The sequence below is a fragment of the Xiphophorus hellerii genome, chromosome 2, assembly GCF_003331165.1.
Source record: "Xiphophorus hellerii strain 12219 chromosome 2, Xiphophorus_hellerii-4.1, whole genome shotgun sequence".
In the NCBI taxonomy this organism is placed as follows: Eukaryota; Metazoa; Chordata; class Actinopteri; order Cyprinodontiformes; family Poeciliidae; genus Xiphophorus; species Xiphophorus hellerii.
Window position 1 is genome coordinate 936,748 of NC_045673.1, and position 21,380 is coordinate 958,127.

Here is a 21,380-nt window from a genome sequence, read left to right on the forward strand (position 1 = left end):
TTGTACTTGTGACAGTGCAATGACAATGGGCTCTTTGCACCTCAGCTTCCACGTTCGGGGAAAAGCGGCTCAATCGTTTCCGATCTATTGAAAAAGGCTCTTTCCACTGGGTGTTTGCAGGGCTTGTCCAAGGTAACAATTAATGATGAACATCGATCCGAAGCCCCGACAATAAGCTGGAGAAAGGTTTTTAGATGTTCGCCTCGTTATACATTCACAGATACGAAGGTGAGTTTTACTTTCTTTAAACTTTGTGGCTAACATTAGCTTTAGCTTATGCTAGACATTTTTCTTGTAAAAATGTGCTATTTAAGTATCTAAACATTTTTCATCCATTCTAACGGACAATGTTTTTACCTTGTTTTCAAGTATATTACGTGGTTTATTGTCGTTAGTGTCAGAGACCAAGTAACGGGGATTTTACAGTTCAGGCTTTTTGCTTCTGAAGCCTGAGGAACAACAAGCCCATAGCTTAACAGTAGAGCAGCTCTGGTGTCGGAGTTCTAGTTCAGCTGACGGTTCAGGTTCAGTTGTTGCTTTTAGAAAAATATGGCCGTGTTCCTTAAGGTCTCCGTGTTATTTAGTTTTATTATAGTTTTGCATGTTTCTTGTGAAGCAGGACGGTGTTTACAGCAGTGTGTACAGGCGGGTCAGTTGCTCGGCTGTCTGGCTCTGGTCTGCTCTCTGGTTCCCATAAACTCTTTCAGGCTGAATACAGAAGTGATTCCATGGAAATAACACAGGAGGCTCCTTTACCTTCTGCTTTAGGCTGAAGAAGTTGATCCGGAGTGAAGTGAAGGCTGTAAACTTTGCTGTGCAGCGTTAGCTTTAACTGGTAGCGACGAATATTTACAAGCCACCGTCTTCTTAATTCAGGACCGCTTGGAAATCCATGAAAACTTAAAAGCCCATTATATTAGGAAGACAATAATGTTCATAGTATTGTTTTATTTTCGTCTGAAATAAGACTTTGTCTTTTCTAGCTATCATGGTAACTCAAAGCGGAAAAAAAAGAGCCGCATTTGCGCATGCGGTTGTGACGTCAGCGCGGCAGGTGCAAAGAGCCAATAAAGTTGAATTCTATTCTATTCTATGTGATGCGAAGGAAGAAACGTGATTGGACGATGGAAAAAGCCTGATTTAAGATCTTAAACATGCAGTTTATTGATATGAAGCATCAATTTAAAGGTTTGAATTTTAACCAGAGAAAATCAGTGAGATGTAGAAATATAAAGAGATGAAGCATTAATGAATGAGTGTTGATTCTTCATGTAAGTTCTGGTGGAATTTTTCCTCAGGCTTTTAACGCCTGTCATCATTATAATGATGGTTTGGAAAAGGCCTGAAGAACAAAGGAGCCACCACCAATCTGATTATAATATTACACCTTTCCACAGAGCCGGTGTGTCTCTGCGGCGCCAGGCGGCTCTCTCTCCCCTCGGTTATCCACTGCAGTTTCCCTCCATTCCAACCAAACCGGGAAACTCGTCTTTTCTCTCTTCCAGGGAAGAAACGGACTGTTTCCATCCATCTTCTCCTTAAATATTACCTTCCTGTTGGATCGTTGTTTAACTGCAGGCGGTTCACAATGAGCCATTTATTTAACGTACATTACATTTTTCTACCCGTCTTTCTGTATGTTAGAGAAAAAACCTTCCTCTCCAAAAAGCAAAATATCTATGTAAAAAATTATCTGCTAGTTTGTGGGAGGAAGCAACAATAAGCAACATTTTCTACTCAAAGCCATTTTTGCTGCTAAATTATTGAATAACTAACTCAACTATAATGCTACATGCTTAGCATTGCAATGCTATTTTACGCTAGCCTAGCTTCGCTAACAGGCTAACTCATTTTAGCACAACTTGAACACAGCGACAGTCTTTTCCAATCAGATGGATGTGAAGCAGAAGTGAACCCAGAGAGAAGCTGCTGTTAGCGGATGTAGCGGTCCGACAGGTTTAGTCGTGTACCAGAAACACGGGAATACAAAGGTTCCAGCTCAGGATTTCTGCATATTAAAAACAATATGTTATCCGTCAAAATCTATAGAATTAATTGACTGAAATTAACAACAATGTCTGTGTAGTCAGATCCTGGGGGTCAGAGGTCACATCTTTTACATTTTACCTCCATTTCAACCAAACAAAATAAAATGTCTTTTTTCACTCTGTGGGAATAAAACTGATCTTTTTCATTGAATATCAGGTTCATAATTAACCACTTTCTTTAAATAAATGCTCTTACTTGCTGCTGTAGTTTCACTGTATAGTTATAAAAAATGTTTAATGAAATTTCTGCCAGCCAAACGTTGAATTTATTTTCTGTTTGTCAGGAATTTCTCCTTAAATGAGTTTTGCTGATTATTTGGTTTTTCAACATTTTTCCCTGTCAGATTGTGCTGCTGCCATTAGGAGATAAATTTAATTGAAGGATTCTTAGACTTCCTACCCAGAGGTCCCTATAAGGAGGAGTTTTCTGTTAAAATATTAAAAAGAGTTATTTCCACCAACCGTGATGGCGCAGCTGCTAACAGGTTCAGTCAGGCGTTTTCTGACAAATCCTCACGTCTGAAGGAAGGATCTCTATCAGAATCTGCCAGAAGTTTTTAACACCTAGAGGAAAAATTCCCGGTTGCCTCCCGCCCGCTCTGCAGCGGATCGCAGCCTCCTTCCAGGCCAGGCGGTGCCGGAGACTTTATAATTGAGTTGAGACTTTGGAAACGCTCATTAAGACGTTGTCAGTCGCTGGAGGAGTCTGCGCTCCATGTGTTGAGACAGCAGAGAGACCGCAGCTCTCCCAGAGCCTCGCCGCGCTGCAGCTGCAGGCCACAGCAACGCTCAGGTGTGTGTGTGTGTGTGTGTGTGTGTGTGTTCGAGCGCTGCAGAGCTGACACGTGTGCACTGGTGTGTGATTGTGTGCATGGAGTTAATAAACTCACAGGTCTGTGGAGCACCATCTGCTAGCTGGAGTGTGTTGTTGGGCGCAGCAGGTGTGATGGAAACACCTGCTCACCGTCTTCCACTTCGTCTCTGCTTCACCGCTGGAGAGCAGCCAGAAGTCAACATTACTTTATTACATGTTTATACAGCAGGATGGCACATTTTCATTTAATTAGAATTTTAAAAGCACCTAGAATTTATAGTGAATTATAAAAATACATTAATTTTAGGCCATTTAAATTTTTTGATTGTTTTATTTTGTTTGATGTTAAATATTTAATTTATCATTATTTTATTCATTTTCTTTTTTTCATTTTTAGGATCAACTTAAAGTTAAATCTTGTGCAATGAAACGATGGATGGATGGATGGATGGATGGATGGATGGATGGATGGATGGATGGGTGGGTGGGTGGGTGGATGGATGGATGGATGGATGGGTGGGTGGGTGGGTGGGTGGGTGGGTGGGTGGATGGATGGATGGATGGATGGATGGGTGGGTGGGTGGGTGGGTGGATGGATGGATGGATGGATGGATGGATGGATGATGTTGGATTTAATTTTATAATTATTTAAAAAATTGTTAATATTCATCTTGATTTGTGTTTTTATCATGAATTATTTTTAGATAATTTATTATTAATAATTTTAGATAATTTATAGTTTTTCTATATTAATTTTGTTTCTTTAAGTATCATTAATTTTTTTCATTGAATAAATGTTTATTTTTTAAGATCAATCTAAAGTTGAGCAGCGATTGGACAGAACTCTTCCTGTTGATCTTATAAAATAAATGAGTTCAGTGAATTCTCTCTGATGTTCAGTTCTCACTATATATTCTCTAAGAATATTCTGATTTTTTCCCTTTTAGTAATTATTCTATTTTTAGTCTAAGTGGTGAAATATTAGATCAAACAGCATCAAATGTTTCAGTTTTTATTGATAATAAATCAGATTTTCTTTCATCTTCATCTGATAAAGTCTTTAAACTTCACTCCTGTATTTTCATCCCCTGATTATTAAATCCACGGCTGTCGGCCTTAGATGAAACTGTTCAGAGCAATAAGTTTGATAAACATGTCACTGATAAACACACACACACACACACACACACACACACACACACACACACACACCCATGTTTGCACAGCTATCTTTGCTGGGACTTTCCATTGACTTCCATTCATTTCTACAGCCTAAACCTTACCTTTAAACTAACCCCTTGTCAACCCAAGGAAGGCTGCTGGACCTGATGGCGTCCCTGGACGTGTCCCGAAAGACTGCTCCGATTAGCTGGTTGGAGTCTTCACCAGGATCTTCAACCAGTCCCTAGCCCTGTCTACAGTCCCATCCTGCCTGAAATCTTCCACCATAGTCCCCATACCCAAGAAACCTCACATCTCCTGCCTCAACGACTACCGGCCAGTGGCACTAACCGCTGTGGTGACGAAGTGTTTTGAAAAACTGGTCCGGGGTCACATCACAGCACTTCTCCCTCCTGGCTTTGACCCCCACCAGTTCACCTGCAGAGCCAACAGATCCACAGAGGACGCCGTGATCACGGCCCTCCATGCTGCTCTGTCACATCTGGAGCAGCAGGGGAGCTATGTGTGGATGCTCTTTGTAGACTACAGCTCTGCTTTTAATACCATCCTCCCTCACAGACTGGTGGACAAACTGGGGGACCTGGGCCTCCCTCACTCCACCTGCATGTGGATTCTGAGCTTCCTGACCAACCGACAGCAGAGAGTTAGGGTGGGAAAACATACATCCACTGCCCTCAGCCTTAGTACTGGCTCTCCACAGGGCTGTGTGCTGAGCCCCCTGCTCTATTGTCTGTACACATACGACTGCACCTCTGCCCACCACAGCAACACCATCATCAAGTTTGCTGTTGACACCACAGTGGTGGGGCTCATCTCAGGAGGCGACGAGTCCGCCTACAGGGGGGAGGTGGAGCGGCTGGTGCAGTGGTGCAGGGAGAACAATCTGCTCCTCAACAACTCAAAGACAAAAGAACTCATAATAGATTACAGGAGGAATAAAACGGACATTACACCACTAACCATTGGGGGAAAATGTGTGGAGAGGGTAGCTGATTTCCGTTTCCTGGGGGTCCACATTGAGCAGGGCCTCACATGGAACATGAACACCTTGGAGCTGATAAAAAAGGCCCAGCAAAGACTGAACTTCCTGAGGGTTCTCAGGAGGAACAGCATCAAGGAGAAGCTGCTGGTGTCCTTCTACAAGTGCTCCATAGAGAGCATACTGACCTACTGTATCTGCGTCTGGTATAACAGCAGCACTGCGGCTCAAAGGAAAGCTCTCCAAAGGGTTGTGAATACAGCCCAAACAATCATTGGCTGCCCTCTCCCCTCACTGGAGGACCTGCACAGCGACCGCTGTCTAAGAAAAGCACAACACATCACAAAGGACACTTCTCACCCCGGACCTTCTCTGTTCACACTGCTGCCTTCAGGCAGAAGATACAGAGCAACCAGAACCAGAACCAACCGTCTCAGAGACAGTTTCTACCCGACAGCAATAACAAACTAAATGCAATCAAAAACAACCATTAATCATCATGAATGATGTCTGTGAGAATGTGGCTGTTCTTATTTATTGGTTTTTGTTTTTTTTGTTTATTTTTTTTTGCCAGTTGTTTGTTGATTCTTGCATTGTGTGTAAATTGTGAGACAGTTATTTTTTGTTTTTGGGCTTATGCACTGACTGATGGCACCTTTTGAATTTCGTTGTTCTTGTGACAATGACAATAAAGATTTATCTTATCTAACCATTACATACCTTTAAACTAACCCTAACCATTACATACCTAACCCTAACCAACCAAAACTCAATTCACACCTTAGTCCTAAATCTGACCCCTGACCCAAAAACAGTGTTTCCCCTTATGGGGCCCAGGCTTCGGTCCCCACAACGTAGTATATGTCAGGAAAATGGTTCCCACAAGGTATTAGAAACAAACGCACACACACACACGCGCACACACCCACACACACACACACACTCTCAGGATGACAGTCTCCTGGTCTCATCTCTCAGCTGCTTATCAGTTTCATCAACAATAATCTGATTGACTGTCTGAGGAGCTGAGATACGAAGAGACGCTTCATATGAGTCACATCAGCTGTTAGGGTTACAGGAAGCCATACATATACACGTTTATATTTATATACGGATAAATCTAAGCTAACATTCATCATAATAGAGCCTACAGCTGGAATATTCCACATTTATTACCAACATCCTGAAACTGCAATGCTTTGAGAAACGCCGCGCCGCTTCTCCTCTGATGGATTCCATAAAGTAACGTCTGTAATTTATTTTCTCCTCTCTGTCTTTCATTGTGAGGAACATCAGCATCATTATTTCTTCATTTCTGTCTGTCAGGCTGTAGATTGTGATTGTGTGTGTGTGTGTGTGTGTGTGTGTATGTGTGTGGGGGTGGGTGTGTGTGTGTGTGTGTGTGGGGGTGTGTGCGTGTGTGTGTGTGTGTTTGCTCTGGGAGCAGCAGACTGAGCATGTGGTCCAAGGTCAGTTTACAATCCAGCGGCGTTTCCTCAGAGGAGAAGCGGCGCGGCGTTTCACCAGAGGCTTCCAGCCCACAAGGCCAGAAATCCCAGCATCATTTCTGGCTTCTCCGCTCTTATTTATTCACCGGAGTTAACGTTTCTATTACTGTAGAAGTAAATTATGCAAACAAATTATTTTTGCTGCTCTGATCGTTATAAATCCCCAACCCTTTTAGAAGCTACAGTTCTCCAGTTTTATCATGGATCATGAATGCTGGCAGACCAGAAAATGGATTGAATATCTAATTTGTCTTTTTGCACTTCAGTTTCATCAATTCAGGGAAAACAGGATCCTACACACACACACACACACACACACACACACACTAGATTATTTATTGTTACACCAGCCTCTTCCAAAATAATTCATAACCCTTTGAAATTTGACACATTTTGTCACGTTTCATACTTTAAAGTATTTATTGGATTTGATGTGACGCATGAACACACAGCAGCACATAATTATGAAGTATAACAAAAATGATACAAGGTTTTTAAATGTTTTACAAATGAAAGTGTGAATTAAAGTGGCGTTTTTCCTTCTTCAGGCCTTTTACTCTGAAACAGTGAATCATATCTGTCTCTGCTTTGGATGCTGCAGATCCAGGATTCAGATTAACCAACGCAGAGTCGACCAACCCTTTGTCTCATGGCAGAACATTTGGTGTTTTTGCTATGGATGGATGGATGGATTACTGATGGATGGATGGATGGATGACGGATGGATGAGAGATGGATGACAGATGGATGGATGGATGGATGACAGACGGATGATGGATGGATGACAGACGGATGGACGGACCTTTTTTGTCCTCCAGTCTCGCTCTCGTTTCCATCCTTCTTCTTTCACTTGATTTCTGAGGAAATTGATTCTCAGACTTTGGAAATAATTTTGCCATTTTTTCAAGCAGATTAAATCCTTCACCTCCGTTTCTCCGCCGTTCTGATGAACCTTCCTGTGGTTCTGATTCTGTTCTTGGTTTGTTTTCAGTGTTTTTTCTTCTTTCTGCTCTTCATGTTTTTATTTAAACTATGATCATAAATAATCCCACTCCTCTATGTAGAGACTAGTTAATGAAGATTAATATGAAACATTATGGATCCTTATGATGCTTCATCTTTGCACTGCAGTGTTTTTTTCTTTCCTCCTTTTTAAACTTTGGCTCTCTGTGTTTTTCCTGCAGACTCTCCCAACTACGACGTATGAATTAGAGATCGTGGCCAAGGACATGGCAGGAAGTGAGGTGGGCCTCACAGGAACAGCGACGGCCACCATCACCATCACAGATAAGAACGACCACGCCCCGGAGTTCACCCATCCTCTGGTGAGGCGCTGAGCTGCTCTGCTGGTGGGGTCAACAAACTCTCTGCGTTTGTTCGTGGAAACATAAACACAACATTTGTGTTGGTGTTTTTCTAATATTGATGATTCTGGCTAATAATTCAGCTGCAGCAGCTTTTAGAAAAATCACATCATGAAAGCTGATTGAGCTGCTCTTCACATTCAGACTGGAGTTTATGGTGTAACAACAGAAACTCACTTTGTTTACTTCTTGGTCCGTGCTTTGTCCCGCCCCCAGCATTTCTGTCCAATGGGAGCAAAGATGTGAGGTTTTGTTTACAAATTATAGTTGATTTGTAGAAAAGCCCAAGATGAAATCAAATCTGTTGGTCTGGACCAAACAAGTGAACTTCAGAGCTTTACTGAATTCACCCTATGATCTAGTTCATGATCTAGTACTGACAGATCTGGATTTTTCTGGATCATTAAGCTTTTTTATGCTTTAAAAAATGATTCGCAATGAAAGAGAGATTTCTGTCTGTGTGATGTCATCACTATGCTGCACTGACTGAGGAACAAAAATGAAGGTCTGCCTGTCAACAAGTCACATCACAATATAGAAACACGCTGGTGCTAGCTTAGCGCGTTAGCAAACCACTGCGCATGAAAACATGGTGACCAGGAACAGGAAGAGGCTTCGTTCCATTGAAACCTGTAGCTCTACGCTCACCGTTCAAACCAGACGTTTACATTCAGTTTCCAACTGTGAGTAAAATAAAACCACACATGACTTTGGAAGCTTCTGATTGGCTGACCACAGGCTCACCTGTGCACGTATTTTTGATTTCTGTCTGAAAATTTACCATTATTTAAGAATCACAGATTTTTATGCTCCTAATCTTAATCTGAATCAACTGCATCATTTGAAGTTATTCTCCAATTATTTCCTGTTTTCAGATTCAAGCTGCTGGAAACATTTTGTTTTAAAATGGGTTCATGTTTAATAACAGAAACTTTATTTTTATTCCTGAAAAGAGTTAGAAAACATCCAAAGATTTCCTGACAGAAAGCTTTTAAATACAGAGGTATCACTCTGTTAAAAATCCTCCGACAGAAAAGAAGTGCAATAGAAACCAGAGACGACGGCATCTACCGTGAATTTACTCAGTCGACTTGGTAAAGATGACTGGAGTGGCCGCTGTGGGAACACTGTGGGAACGCTGCAGGAACTCAATGGGAACGTTGTGGGAATGCTGCGGGAACGCTGAGGGAACGTTGTGGGACCACTGCAGGAACGTTGTGGGAACGCTGAGGGAACGTTGTGGGAACGCTGAGGGAACGTTGTGGGAATGCTGAGGGAACACTGCAGGAACTCAATGGGAACGTTGTGGGAATGCTGAGGGAACGTTGTGGGACCACTGCAGGAACGTTGTGGGAACGCTGAGGGAACGTTGTGGGACCACTGCAGGAACGTTGTGGGAACGCTGAGGGAACGTTGTGGGACCACTGCAGGAACGTTGTGGGAACACTGAGGGAACGTTGTGGGACCACTGCAGGAACGTTGTGGGAACACTGAGGGAACGTTGTGGGACCACTGCAGGAACGTTGTGGGAACACTGAGGGAACGTTGTGGGAACACTGCAGGAACGTTGTGGGAACACCGAGGGAACGTTGTGGGAACGCTGCTGAAATGCCATGTTCGATGCGTAAAGTCCTGGAGGAGTGAAAGGACACGTTCACCTTTAAGCGTTGCTCTTGGTCGTTGCGGTCTGTGCTGGAGGTTTGGAGATCGGATCAGAACATGAGCAGAATTGAGGCGTGTTGGAGCAGGAATTGGACTAACGGTGTTTGTTGTTCTGGTTTGTTCAGTCAGCAGAAGCTAAAGGAAAAGGTGCAATGCTAACAAGCTAACTGATTCCCCCAGAGGCCTGTCTGGGATTATAACTCGTACAAAGTGGCAGCTATTGCCAGTTTGTGCTGCCTCATGTGAAATCTGTCCAAAGTTGCCCATTTTGCTGTTTTCTTCTTGTCCCTCTTAATCCCTTCGTTTTGGTGTTGGAGGTGAGGAAGGAATGAGGCCTGGTGGCCAGAGACCGCCTGCACCCAGAGGTGCAGCTGTAACTCTTGAGCTGTGTGTTTTTAATGGAAATGCCCACAGCTGTTGTCACGCTGTAAGACACATGGCAGTTTGGCCGGCCGCCCCTGCAGCCCTGCTGTGATGCATGGAGGTGTCAGGGGAGCTTGTAAGGAGCGCGGCAGCGATGTAAAATGTTCCAGCTCAGAGGGCGCGGCAGGGCCTAGCAGAGTGCAGCGTGTCCGTCTCTCATTCCTCACTGGGGATAGATCCGTTTAGCAGCGTGGAGGAATGGAGCTTTTATAAAACAAGAGGCTGAGGCCTTAAGCTCCCTGACCACCTTCAGCCGCCGTGGATCTTCTGATGACCGTCAGCATGCTGGAGGGGCCGGAAGTGATGCAGCGGCTGCAGCAGAGCTGCAGCATCTCATCACTCTGATGAGCCAGGAAACCTTTTAAACAGAGAACCATTCACTGTCCAGCCATTTGATTCACAAACCATTTTTCTCTTCAACCGTTGAGAGAGAAAATTTATTTAAATTATTGTGTAAGTTTCCATACTGTATCAAATTCCATCAGTTTATATTTAAACAAATAAAATTCACCCAGGGAGCTGGGTGAATTTTTCACATTAAGTCAGTTTAGGAATCTGGCTTTTAATTAATTAAAAAATAGAATAGAATAGAAACAGCCTTTATTATTCTGCCAAGGGGAATTCAGGAGTAACAGCAGCAACAGATATACAGAGTTTTAACACTCTTAAAGTAAGAAATAAGATGAATAAAAACATTTTTCTGCCCGTCCAGCAGAACAGACTCCTTGTCATAATCTGCAGGTTTTTAAGGTTTTAGTTTCAGTTATTTTCTGTTTCGTTTTCCGCTCCGGCCCATTTTGTTTCCAGGTTCGGTTACATCCTTACCTCCTTATCAGGCTGGGAAAACAGATCAGCTCTGTGTATCGTAACGTTACACAGAGTGTTTTATGCCAAGCTCCCAGAAATCTGTAATCGCTGCTGATTCCTGTTGAACTTTGCGTTTTCCTCCAGGTTTTCTGTGATTTTGTCCTCAGAGTGAATCAGAAAAGCAGTTGCTTGAATTTTGTTCCAGCTGTTTCAGAGCCAGAACCCAGATGTTCGAACTCCGGCACGTTTCCCCTTTAGGCGTCTCACCTTCTGTTATTTCATTCCTCCTTATCCACCAATATCCTGATTTCCACTTGGGTCTGGTCTGCGGCGCGGCTCCCGGCTCCATTAATTCTGCAGCATGTCTGACGGGGCTTATATGCTGTTTGCCCCGGCTGCTCATAACTACGGCATGATGGACCTTATCGCTCCTGTCACTCAAACACCCTGGACTCTCACTCACTCCATTATTTTTGCCTCTCAGGTTTGCTCTGTATCTCTCAGCCTCTCCGTTTTTCTGCAGCCTCTTCTGGGCCACGACCAGGAGAAAATCCATCTGTCCTGCAGGGGGCGATATTCCTGTTGATGGTGTTGCAGAGAGCCGTCAGTCTGACAGTGAGGGAAAGCTAACGGGTGTCACGGATTAGTCCAGGCTTTACATGACTGCTTCTCTTTTTCTGAGAGTCACTCGAGTTTTTACCTCGGTGAGACGGAGGAGCAGCCGGACAAACAAAAATACAAAATAACAGAACGATCCCAAAGCAAACTGGAGAGGGCGCTGTTTTAACCCGAACGATTCATCTCAAGGACAGAGACAACAATCTGAACCTCAACAAGACTCAGTTCCAATACTGAAGGTGTTTTCCCCCTGACCCGGGTCCAGTCGACCCGGTTCTACTGGAACCAGAACTCCATCATCTGCTCCACCGCCAGCTGCTGTGGTTCTCTGAGTGAAACCAACCTGTTCCCCTCCTGGCCTGTGGGGGCGCTACACCAAGAACCACTGAAGACACTGAGATCAACTTCCTTCTTCACCAGATGGAAACAAGATGGAGGCGTCAGAGGAGGCGTTGGAGGATTTCTCTTTAGTCTTTGGCTGAAGACCAGGAGCCATTTCTGCTGCTAGCGCTAGGCTAGTTATAATTCCTAAATTAGTTGACAATTATTTCAATAATCGATTCATCATGATCAATCTGATCTCTAGATTGGAACTGCATAGTTTCATAGAGATATTCATATCACAAACTGTATTAGTTAAGCAGATTTTTTGTTCAGTTAGTGTTGATTATAGACTCTGCAGTCTTATCTTTATTGTTGTACCAGAATAATTCAAATAATCGTTGTTGTTCCTGAGATTTATAGAAATTATTTTTTGTATTTATTTTTTGAGCAGATCTCTGAAAGAGACGCTCAAGCGTTAAGACGTTTTGGAAAGCTGTTTCTGATTTAATTGGTCATTTTTTTACTTTCACTCAGAATTAACTTCACTTGTTGTATTACAGACTAATGAATCACATCCACTCTTACTTTCAGTTTTATTTAATTTTGTTCAGCTATTCATCATCCATAATTAGATATGTGTACACTTTCATCATTTGATAGAGAGCAACTGTGTAGCATAAACAGGCTACACCTGAAGGGCATCAGCTGCTGATACGAGTCTCTGCAGAAACCCTGATGGAAAGACAAACAGCTTCAGAGTTTACTGAGGAAATATGAGAGACGAGCTTTAATGCATCAGCTCTGATCCCTGCTAGGCAAAGATCACTGCTACATTTAGCAATTAGCATGTTTCTAGATTTACAGTTAGCCTGTTTCTAGATTTAACAGTTAGCCTGTTTCTAGATTTAACAGTTAGCATGTTTCTAGATTTAACAGTTAGCCTGTTTCTAGATTTAACAGTTAGCCTGTTTCTAGATTTAACAGTTAGCCTGTTTCTAGATTTAACAGTTAGCATGTTTCTAGATTTAACAGTTAGCCTGTTTCTAGATTTAACAGTTAGCCTGTTTCTAGATTTAACAGTTAGCATGTTTCTAGATTTAACAGTTAGTGTGTTTCTGAGGAGCATGTAGCGCTGCCTTTGTTTTCTACTGCACGCATATCTTTATGGAGCTTCTTTATGTGGACTGTGGACGCTAGGATTAGCGTTTGCTGCTACATGTTTAACGTTTAGCTGCTATTTCAGGCTAGCTTAGCTTCTGACAGGCTAGCTTCTTTTAGCACAACTTGAACAGAACAACAGTCTTTTGCAGCAGCCAATCAGATTGTTTGGAAGCAGAAATTAAACCGCGGTGGGAAAAGAGAAGCTGCTTCCATCGCTGCTGTTAGCGGATGTAGCCTGTGCGTCAGATTTATGGGTGTACCAGAAACAAAATACAAAGATTCCGGTTCAGGATTTTTGTGTGAAGAAAAAAAATGCAATTTAACATGTTAAAAATCTATGTAATAATCAAAACTAATGTGTTAAAATATTTTACTTTTGTCATTTTCTTTATTTGAACAATGGGTTGTTTACATTTTCTAATTTATAAGCAAAGTCAGATGATTTTTATTGTTCATAATCTTCATAATACCTTTTGGTTCATGCATGGATCGTAAATATATCTCCTGTGGTAGTTTCTCACTTTCCCACTGAAATTTGTGTTAAAAATTAAAAAAATTTTGTCATTTAGTCACAAAGCATAATTTATCGGTTTTATTCTGTCGGATCCCACCATGTTCTTCAGAGTTGAATGATTTCTTTAACTGGATCAAACTGTTGTTTGCTGCTCATGTATTTTTAATGTAACATATTGAGCGATGTTTCAAACTGTGATGCTAGCAGCTCCTCTGAGGTTTTCTGTTTCTCTGCCTTCTTGTTTATTTCAAGTCTGTCTGAGAAACAGACAGACTTGGCATGTCACGTTGTAAACGAGCTGTCAGGCTCATCACAGGTCTATGTCTGGAAACAAGCTGCAGAAGCAGCTGAAATACAGAAAGAGTGAACAGGTGAGCTCATTAAATCTCCTGACACCTTCACTGGATGAGGATTAAAACCAAAGGGTGAAAAGTGAAGGTTTGTGTTTTTATTTGGGTTTGAAAGGACAGAGAGAAGAGAGACTCGCTCTGCTTTCAGAAATAGAAACATAATGTAACCAACCTCCTTCAGGAGAAGAAAGGCTGCTTAAAACATGAAGATTTCTTTTCAAAAATCCAGGATTCTTGTTTAATTTGTGGATTTTATTAAATCAATCTCAACTTAAATATTTTCAATTGCAGATCTGCATCAATTTAACAACCAGATTAGAGATGATCAGTCTAACATCTGTTATCTGGACTCTACGTTCTTAAATCAGGTCTGGATGATCAGTTCAAATCTTTTGCTGAAATTATTTTTATTTTATTTCTTCTTCTTTTTTTTTGCTCCTGCTACTAATTAAATGCAATCACAACCAGACTTCTGTGTGAACGGTTTATGGCTTGCAGAAAAAGAAGGTAGCCGTCCCCCAGCAGAGCTCTTGCAGCAGCCATCTTTACTCTCTGCACCAGTAAAGATGGCCGCTGCAGCGTTCTGGATGGATTGCAACGGTGCTCAGAGAGACAGCTTGGTCAGCAGATGGTCAGCAGACGAAGGAAGCTGCTAAACAGGAAGCTAACGGCGGCGACTCTCATAACACACCACACACAAGTGCCATCAAAACCCATCACTTCTGGTTTTGCTTTTTAAATAAAAAAAGTGATCAAGCATTTGGACAGTCTACTGAGAAACACTCCATCTCTTGTCATCCGCATAGTGATGGAGAGAAGAGAAGAGCAGAATGGGGCCTAAAACTGAACCCTGTGGGACCCCACATTGAAGAGGACAGCAGAAAATCAGAGAAAGTTTTCTCTGCAAACTGGTAACCATGACAACCACCCACCGCTCTAAAGGAAAAACCAGACATGTCTGTGACTCCATCATGCAGAGCGAAAGGTTGGAAATCGTGTTGCATTATTTTTGGAAGCTGGAGCGTCTGAGAGTTTTTCTTCTGACTTTCCGCTGACTGGAAGAAACACGTCAGGACAGACGGAGAGAAAGACGGTTAGAACAAGGAAACTCAGGAGGACAGACGGTAAATTGCTCCGTTCCATTCTTGTCCAAACATCTTTTCAGAGGAGTTTAATGTGATGAGTCCTTACATTGTGTGTTTCTGTCAGGGAAAATGTTTGGGGCAGCAGGGACGTGTCATAAAGTAGTTTCCATTAGAACAAATGAACAGCTGCTCAGCTGCCTTTCACTGCCGCCATCTGTATTCATAACCCGACCTGACAGCATCCACCAGGAAATAACTCCATCTACATCTGCTTTTGAGCACGTGTTCCTGCCGCTTCGCTCACTGCCAGAATCCGGGAGCTGGGATGTATCTGACATCGTGGAGTCAGGATTGAACATGGAGGGTTTTTGGGTTTTCACTGAAAAACAAATTAGAGGAACAAGAGGCCGTTTCTGTCGTGGCTTTAACGTGTCGGATGGAATTTCATTGATTTTCCAAAGCCGCCAGCTGTGCGTCGCTCTGCCAGGCCTAACGCCCGGACGCGCTTCACCTCCATCTGGAGAGGAATCAGCTGAATGCTGCTGACGCTGTGGAGGCAGAGATACTCTGATTACTTTTCATGAATCAAACATCTGGCCTGGCTTAGCCTGCAGAAGCTGATTGGCTGAACATGAACTTTGTTAAAAGTTCATGTTCATCATCCGGTGACCTCCAGACAGGCCGGCCTGACCTTTGACACTTTGCAAGTCTGCAGAGAAAAGCTGAATGAGGAACCAAGTTAAACATTTATCTGTTGATTTTTGTTCTTTTATTTATGATAATATAAGTTGAACTTTATTCATCCCAGAAATGGGAACTTATTAGCAGCGTGACGCAATATTCTCAGCATCAGTAAAATAACATGAAAAATAAAATGTAATAAAATAGTTTATCTCAGATTTATAGACATTTTTGCTTATTTGTGGTACGCTCCATGTAAATGTGTAATACCATGAAATATTTTATAAACCAAGACAGAATCAAGACACTTTAAGATTTTGTCCCAAATAAGTTGCTCATGATTTTCAAGTGAAAATTATTTTATGATTCTTTTATTTTAATCTAACTCATTTAACTCTTGTTGATAAACAGCATAAGCTAATTTTAAAGTTGTAACCAGATGACCAGCTTATGTAAAGTGTCACATGGGGAATAATCATGGCATTAAAGTATAACTTCTTAAATGCTACGCATTCTGCAAAGTTAAATTATTCCTAATAATTTAACTAAATCAAAAGTTAGAAAACTTAAATTTCACTTTTACAATCAGGTTTGTGAGTCTAAAATGAATGAACTGTTTACGATTTTGTGATATTTTGCGTTATTTTTCTCTCAAGTGAAATGAATCATCAGTTTTTGGCTTTTTGGAGACGAAGATAAATATAGTTTTGGATTTAAGATGGAAGTGAGAAGTTTTATATCTTGACACGTTTTAACCTATTTTTCTTTATCAGATGTTTTATTGACAGAAAAAGGTTTTGATATGAAGCTGAATGTTTGTTTTTACTCCTCAACACTTCCCTGTTTATCAGTTTATTAAAAAGAAGACCTGGATGTTTAAAAAAATGTATTTCAAACACAATCAGACTTTAAGTAGCTTTTATTTTGACACAACTTCAGCAACGTTTCCTGTTTTAATCAGTAAAATAGTTGATGGAAAATGAGAAACTTGTTCACAGATTAGAGTTGAGAAATTAAAGATTTCAATTATACAGATTATTTTATTTCACAAATAAAATATACAATGTAGCTTACTTTTGGTTTATTAAATTTATTTTGTCTTACATTATTTATAGGCTTTAACTTACTCAGGATTTTTTATGTTTGTAAAATTAAATTTCATTTTATTTTACATACCTTGTTCCCATAAATAATTGATTTATTGCACTGAAGAATAACAGTATATAACATTTAATCAGAATAAATATTGTACAACACGTTTACACAGAGTTGGGCAGTAACTAATTACAATTAAGTGATTAACTATGGAAAAAAATTACTTTTACTGCTACTCTTAAATAAGATTCCTGGGTTTTCTACCCACTGAATGAGAAACAAACATGTTATAACATGTGTGTATGTGGGCGTGTGTGTGTGTGTGTCATGCTGCCTCGTTTAGCCCTCATGCAGCAGACCTCCACTGTCCGGGTCGGGGGTTCGGTGGGGTCCAGGTCGCGGTGGATCCGAGGACCCGGTTAATGTCGGGTCAGGGAGAAATGAAGAGGCTGATCTGAATGGAAGTCGATTCCGATTCCTCTCTTTGCTTGAAGCCATTGCTGTCGCTTTCTGCCTTCTTGAGGCCTTCATGTTGCAAACAAACCAGAAACGGCGATAAAAGTCGATCCCAAAGCTCCAGTCCTGCCTCCCAACTCGACCAACCAGCTCTTTCTTCTCTCCTCTTAATGTGTTCAAGTCATTTCAGGCCAGGTGCTCTGATTAGTCGTTAGTCATTTCCTCCCGGTCTTTCAGGTGACTGGGCGCTTTGTGCTGCAGGAGGAATTGGGGCCTTATCAGCAGCAGGGCAGAGGCTGCAGCACACAGAATGCAGGTTCGCTCCATCCGCATGGCTGCCCCGCATGATTAAACCCGGCTGGCCGTCTGTGGTCTGGGAAGCTGCTGGAGCTGTGTGTGTGTGTGTGTGGGGTGTGTGTTGGTGTGTGTGGGTGTGTGTTGGTGTGTGTGGGTGTGTGTGTGTGTGTGTGCGTGGGTGTGTGCGGGTGTGCGTGTGTGTGTGTGTGTGTGTGAACACTGGACTCAGAACGTTCTGTTTGAGGCTCAGAGGGAAATACAGCTGTGGCATGTGAAGCATTTTGCTGCCATTGTTAAAAACTCACAATGGTTTTCACTAAATAATGGAGGAGTTTATAAAGTCAAACATTTACAGTTTAGCTCTCAGCTGAATATTGAGCTAATATTCAAATTCACTTCCTGATCAGCAGAATTGGACTATCAAAATAAAAGCTGAGATTGAATCCTCTGATGCTGGTCCATCCTGTGTCTGTAGATCCATCGGTAATCGTCTGTATTCGCACCGAAGCGACTCGTCGTTTGTTGAGGAAAAGAAACGATGGTGAAGAAGTGACATGAAGCGATTTGAAGGCAGGAGTTGGTGTTCAGGAGACTCAGCTTTTATTTTGGTAGTCCAGTTCTGCTTATCAGGAAGTGAATTTGAAAATTAGCTAATTATTTGTCTTGCTAATTAAGTTTTCATAAATGAATAAATAACATGCTGAAAATATGAATTTGAAGAGTGAACCTCCATTTTGTTCTCTTCTGACAGGATAAATAACCAAATTACAGTTTGTAATGTTTGACTCTCCAAACGTCAGCCCTGCCGTATGTCCTGCATCCATGCTGTTTCCTCCTTTAGCAGTGTGTTTTCAATGCTTTAACATATTCTACTGTACAGATCATGTTGTAGAGCAGAACTGCCACAGGCCTGCAGGACAAAAGGCCCAACGATCGTCCAGCTCGTTGGAGCGAGCGCCAGCTCCTCCGCTTTGGGACGACACGTTCCATCCTCTGGCCTAAATGACTGAAAGTGGCTCAGAGTGTTTCCTAACCAGCTTTCGATGAATAGGGAAGGTGGCGAAGAAAGAGAAGAGGAGAAATCAATGTTCGTCTCTCTTCAGATAAATGCACAGAGCAAGGAAGTGTAAAGCAGTAAGAGGGTAATCTGTGGAACAACAATGCTGTGGGTGACAGGAGACACAGTAATCTGGGCCGGACCAACGCCATCCTTAAACAGCCTGTTCTGTGTCTGAAAGATTACGCTGTAAGCTCTGACACAATAATGGCTCTGACACACACACACACACACCCACACACACACACACATGCAGACAAGCTGACAGAATTGCTTGTGCCTGATCACAATGTGGTGTTTAGTGGGAACCTGGCAGAGCGCATCGATAGGAATCTGACTGAGGCGCTGCCAACAACGAGGTGGGAAGTGATTGACACTGAACAATAAATGAGATGCACTGTAAGGACTCCGGGTGTGAATAGTTGTTTATTTAGCTGTGGCTTGATGTGTGTATTGTCCAGGGAATTAAAGCTACACTGAAGGCTTTTCTTGGATTTGACTCCAGAAAATCTCACATATATTCCATTTTTCTCTCTGTCTGTCTCTCTGTCTATTAAGGTTTGACATTCAGACAAGTCTGTAGCTTAAAGAAGAAAGTCTGAACAATTCCCCATCTCCCACAAAAAAAGCTAAATATGTACAAGTAATGTAAAAAGTCAAAACATGCCTGTCAAGCAGTCAGGTTTCTGAATGAGGTTATTTCTCTCTATGAAATATTAATGTTTTCCTCTGGTCCAAATCATCCAAAGTTTCCTGATTAGCAGCTGCTTTCATCAAGCTAAAGCATGTAAACAGCAGGACTCTGCTGTCGCTGCATTACAGTCAAACATTAACACAATAATTGTGATTATTTAGTCATAAAAGAGAAAAATGAGGTTCATTTTTCAAAATCACCGTGTTAATAATTAATTTATAAATGTCACAGTTTCAATCCAAATATTTAGTTTGCAAACTAAATATTAATCTCACAGCTAATATTCAAATTCACCTGTTGGTAACCAGAAGTGGACTATCAAAATAAAAGCTGGGTTTTACAAACCTTTATATAAACTCATCTGGTGGATGTCACTGATTGGATTACACAAATATATTTATGAGCTACAAAAATCATCTTAATGATCTAATGAAATTATTTCTCAATCTAATGTTTTGCTATGGAGACACTCTGTCTGCACTGATCAGGATTTACTCACCTCAGGTCCAGTAGAGTTTGGTTTCCCTCCCTCATGTTTGTCTCTGTGGTTCTCTCGTCAGTTTGAGGCTCGTGTGCATGAAGGCTCCCGAGGCGTCGTGGTCAACCTGACGGTGGACGACCGGGACGACCCGGCCACGGGCGCCTGGCGAGCCATGTACTCCATCATCAGCGGAGATCCCAAACAGAGCTTTGAGGTCCAAACCAACCCAGACAACAACGAAGGAATGCTGTCAGTGGTCAAGGTGAGACTACTCCAGCATGAACTCATAGATAACAACCAAACCTCATAGTTTAAACCTCGTCGTTCTTCATCGTTTCTCCTCTTCAGCCTCTGGACTACGAGACCACGGCGTTCCACACGCTCCTCATCAGAGTGGAGAACGAGGATCCTTTGGTTCCCGACGTCGGCTACGGTCCCAGCTCCACGGCAACCGTCCACGTCACAGTGGAGGACATCAACGAGGGACCCGTCTTCTTCCCGGACCCCCTGGTTGTCACCAGGATGGAGAACATCCCAGTGGGCAGCTTCGTGGCGTCACTCAATGCCTCAGACCCGGACATACTGGAGACACAGAGCATCAGGTAAGATCCGCTCTGACACGCTTAGAGGCGCTGAATTCAAACAATCAGCTAGAGCTCAAAGCAACCAGTTTTACTCACCTCTGACTCGTAACCATGTCTGGTACATTAAAGCTTTAAAAGTGAAACACAGTCATTCTGCAAGCACAACAGACAGAATGTTCTTTGTTTGAGTTCAGATAAAGATCAGCAACATGTGTTTGGTGCCTAAATGGGGAAAATCTCCTGATCCTCTCATTTCCTGCTGGATTTATGGAATCTGCATGATGTGTTGATTTTGCTTTAAATATTATTTTAATAAGAGCTGTGATCACATTGTTGGCACAAAGTGGAGCCCGTTCCCAGTGCGGGCCGCCTCTTGACCCGCTGAGCATGCAGAGGCGCTGAAGGACCGACAGCCCAAACCAGGTCGGTGCGGTTCTGTTGGATGGATGAGAGTCAGTTTCTCCCTTCCAGCTGGACGTTGGCCTCAGTCAGAGGAAGAGGAGGATCTTGTTAAGGAGTGATGGTGGGATGGAGGAAGAGACGTTTGACAGGATGGAGGGACGGACAGACGGACAGATGGACGGGTTTCCCTGTTACTCGGTGTTTGGCAACACCTTTATATTTATTTGGGAGGTAAAACAAACTGAGCCACAGGTATTAGAGTCACATCAAAAGTATTTAATGTTTTTATTCCATGTATTTACCTGCTGGCTCGATTCACCTGTTTGCTGTTGCATCTCCGGTTTCTGTGGCTGAAGCCGATCCAGCCTCTTCACAGAAACGTCTCAGAGTTTCGCAGCTCATTAAGTTTAACTGGGTTACAGAAGCAGCTCTTATTTCAAACGTCACCTTCATCACTACAGGAAGCCATTAGATGCTCTGTGAGCTACAATAACATCTTTGTGTTTCTCCTGCCAGTCGGCCTCATAGCTTGTGTACTTACACACCGCACTTCCACTCTACAAGATGAGAGACTAATGGCTGCATTCATTGGCTTCCAGGCCGACTTTATGTTCACTTTATGAAGCTCTTCTCTGTTTTAGAGTCTTGGGCCTGAAAATGCAGCATTAAGAAAGCAAACAGGGATGATATAAACCATGGAGAACATAAGAGCCATCAAAGGCTTGTTTTTGCTCCCACTGCTTCATATGCTAATAAAATAAAATCTCTCCGCTCTAATAAAAGCTGCTGTTTCA

General features: G+C 42.3%; 1 protein-coding gene across 4 annotated transcripts in view; it reads left to right on the forward strand.

The window, feature by feature from the left end:
• cdh13 (cadherin 13, H-cadherin (heart)) overlaps positions 1-21,380 on the forward strand; it is a 310,128-nt gene that overhangs the window by 233,638 nt on the left and 55,110 nt on the right. For all 4 annotated transcript variants that reach the window (XR_004341798.1, XM_032582655.1, XM_032582639.1 and 1 more), the window contains 3 exons: positions 7,716-7,856; positions 19,680-19,862; positions 19,949-20,202. Coding sequence is in view for 3 of the 4 variants with exons in the window: in XM_032582655.1 (XP_032438546.1) it covers positions 7,716-7,856; positions 19,680-19,862; positions 19,949-20,202 (578 nt within the window). In the remaining variant the exon portion in view is untranslated. The remainder of the gene's footprint in view (positions 1-7,715; positions 7,857-19,679; positions 19,863-19,948; positions 20,203-21,380) is intronic.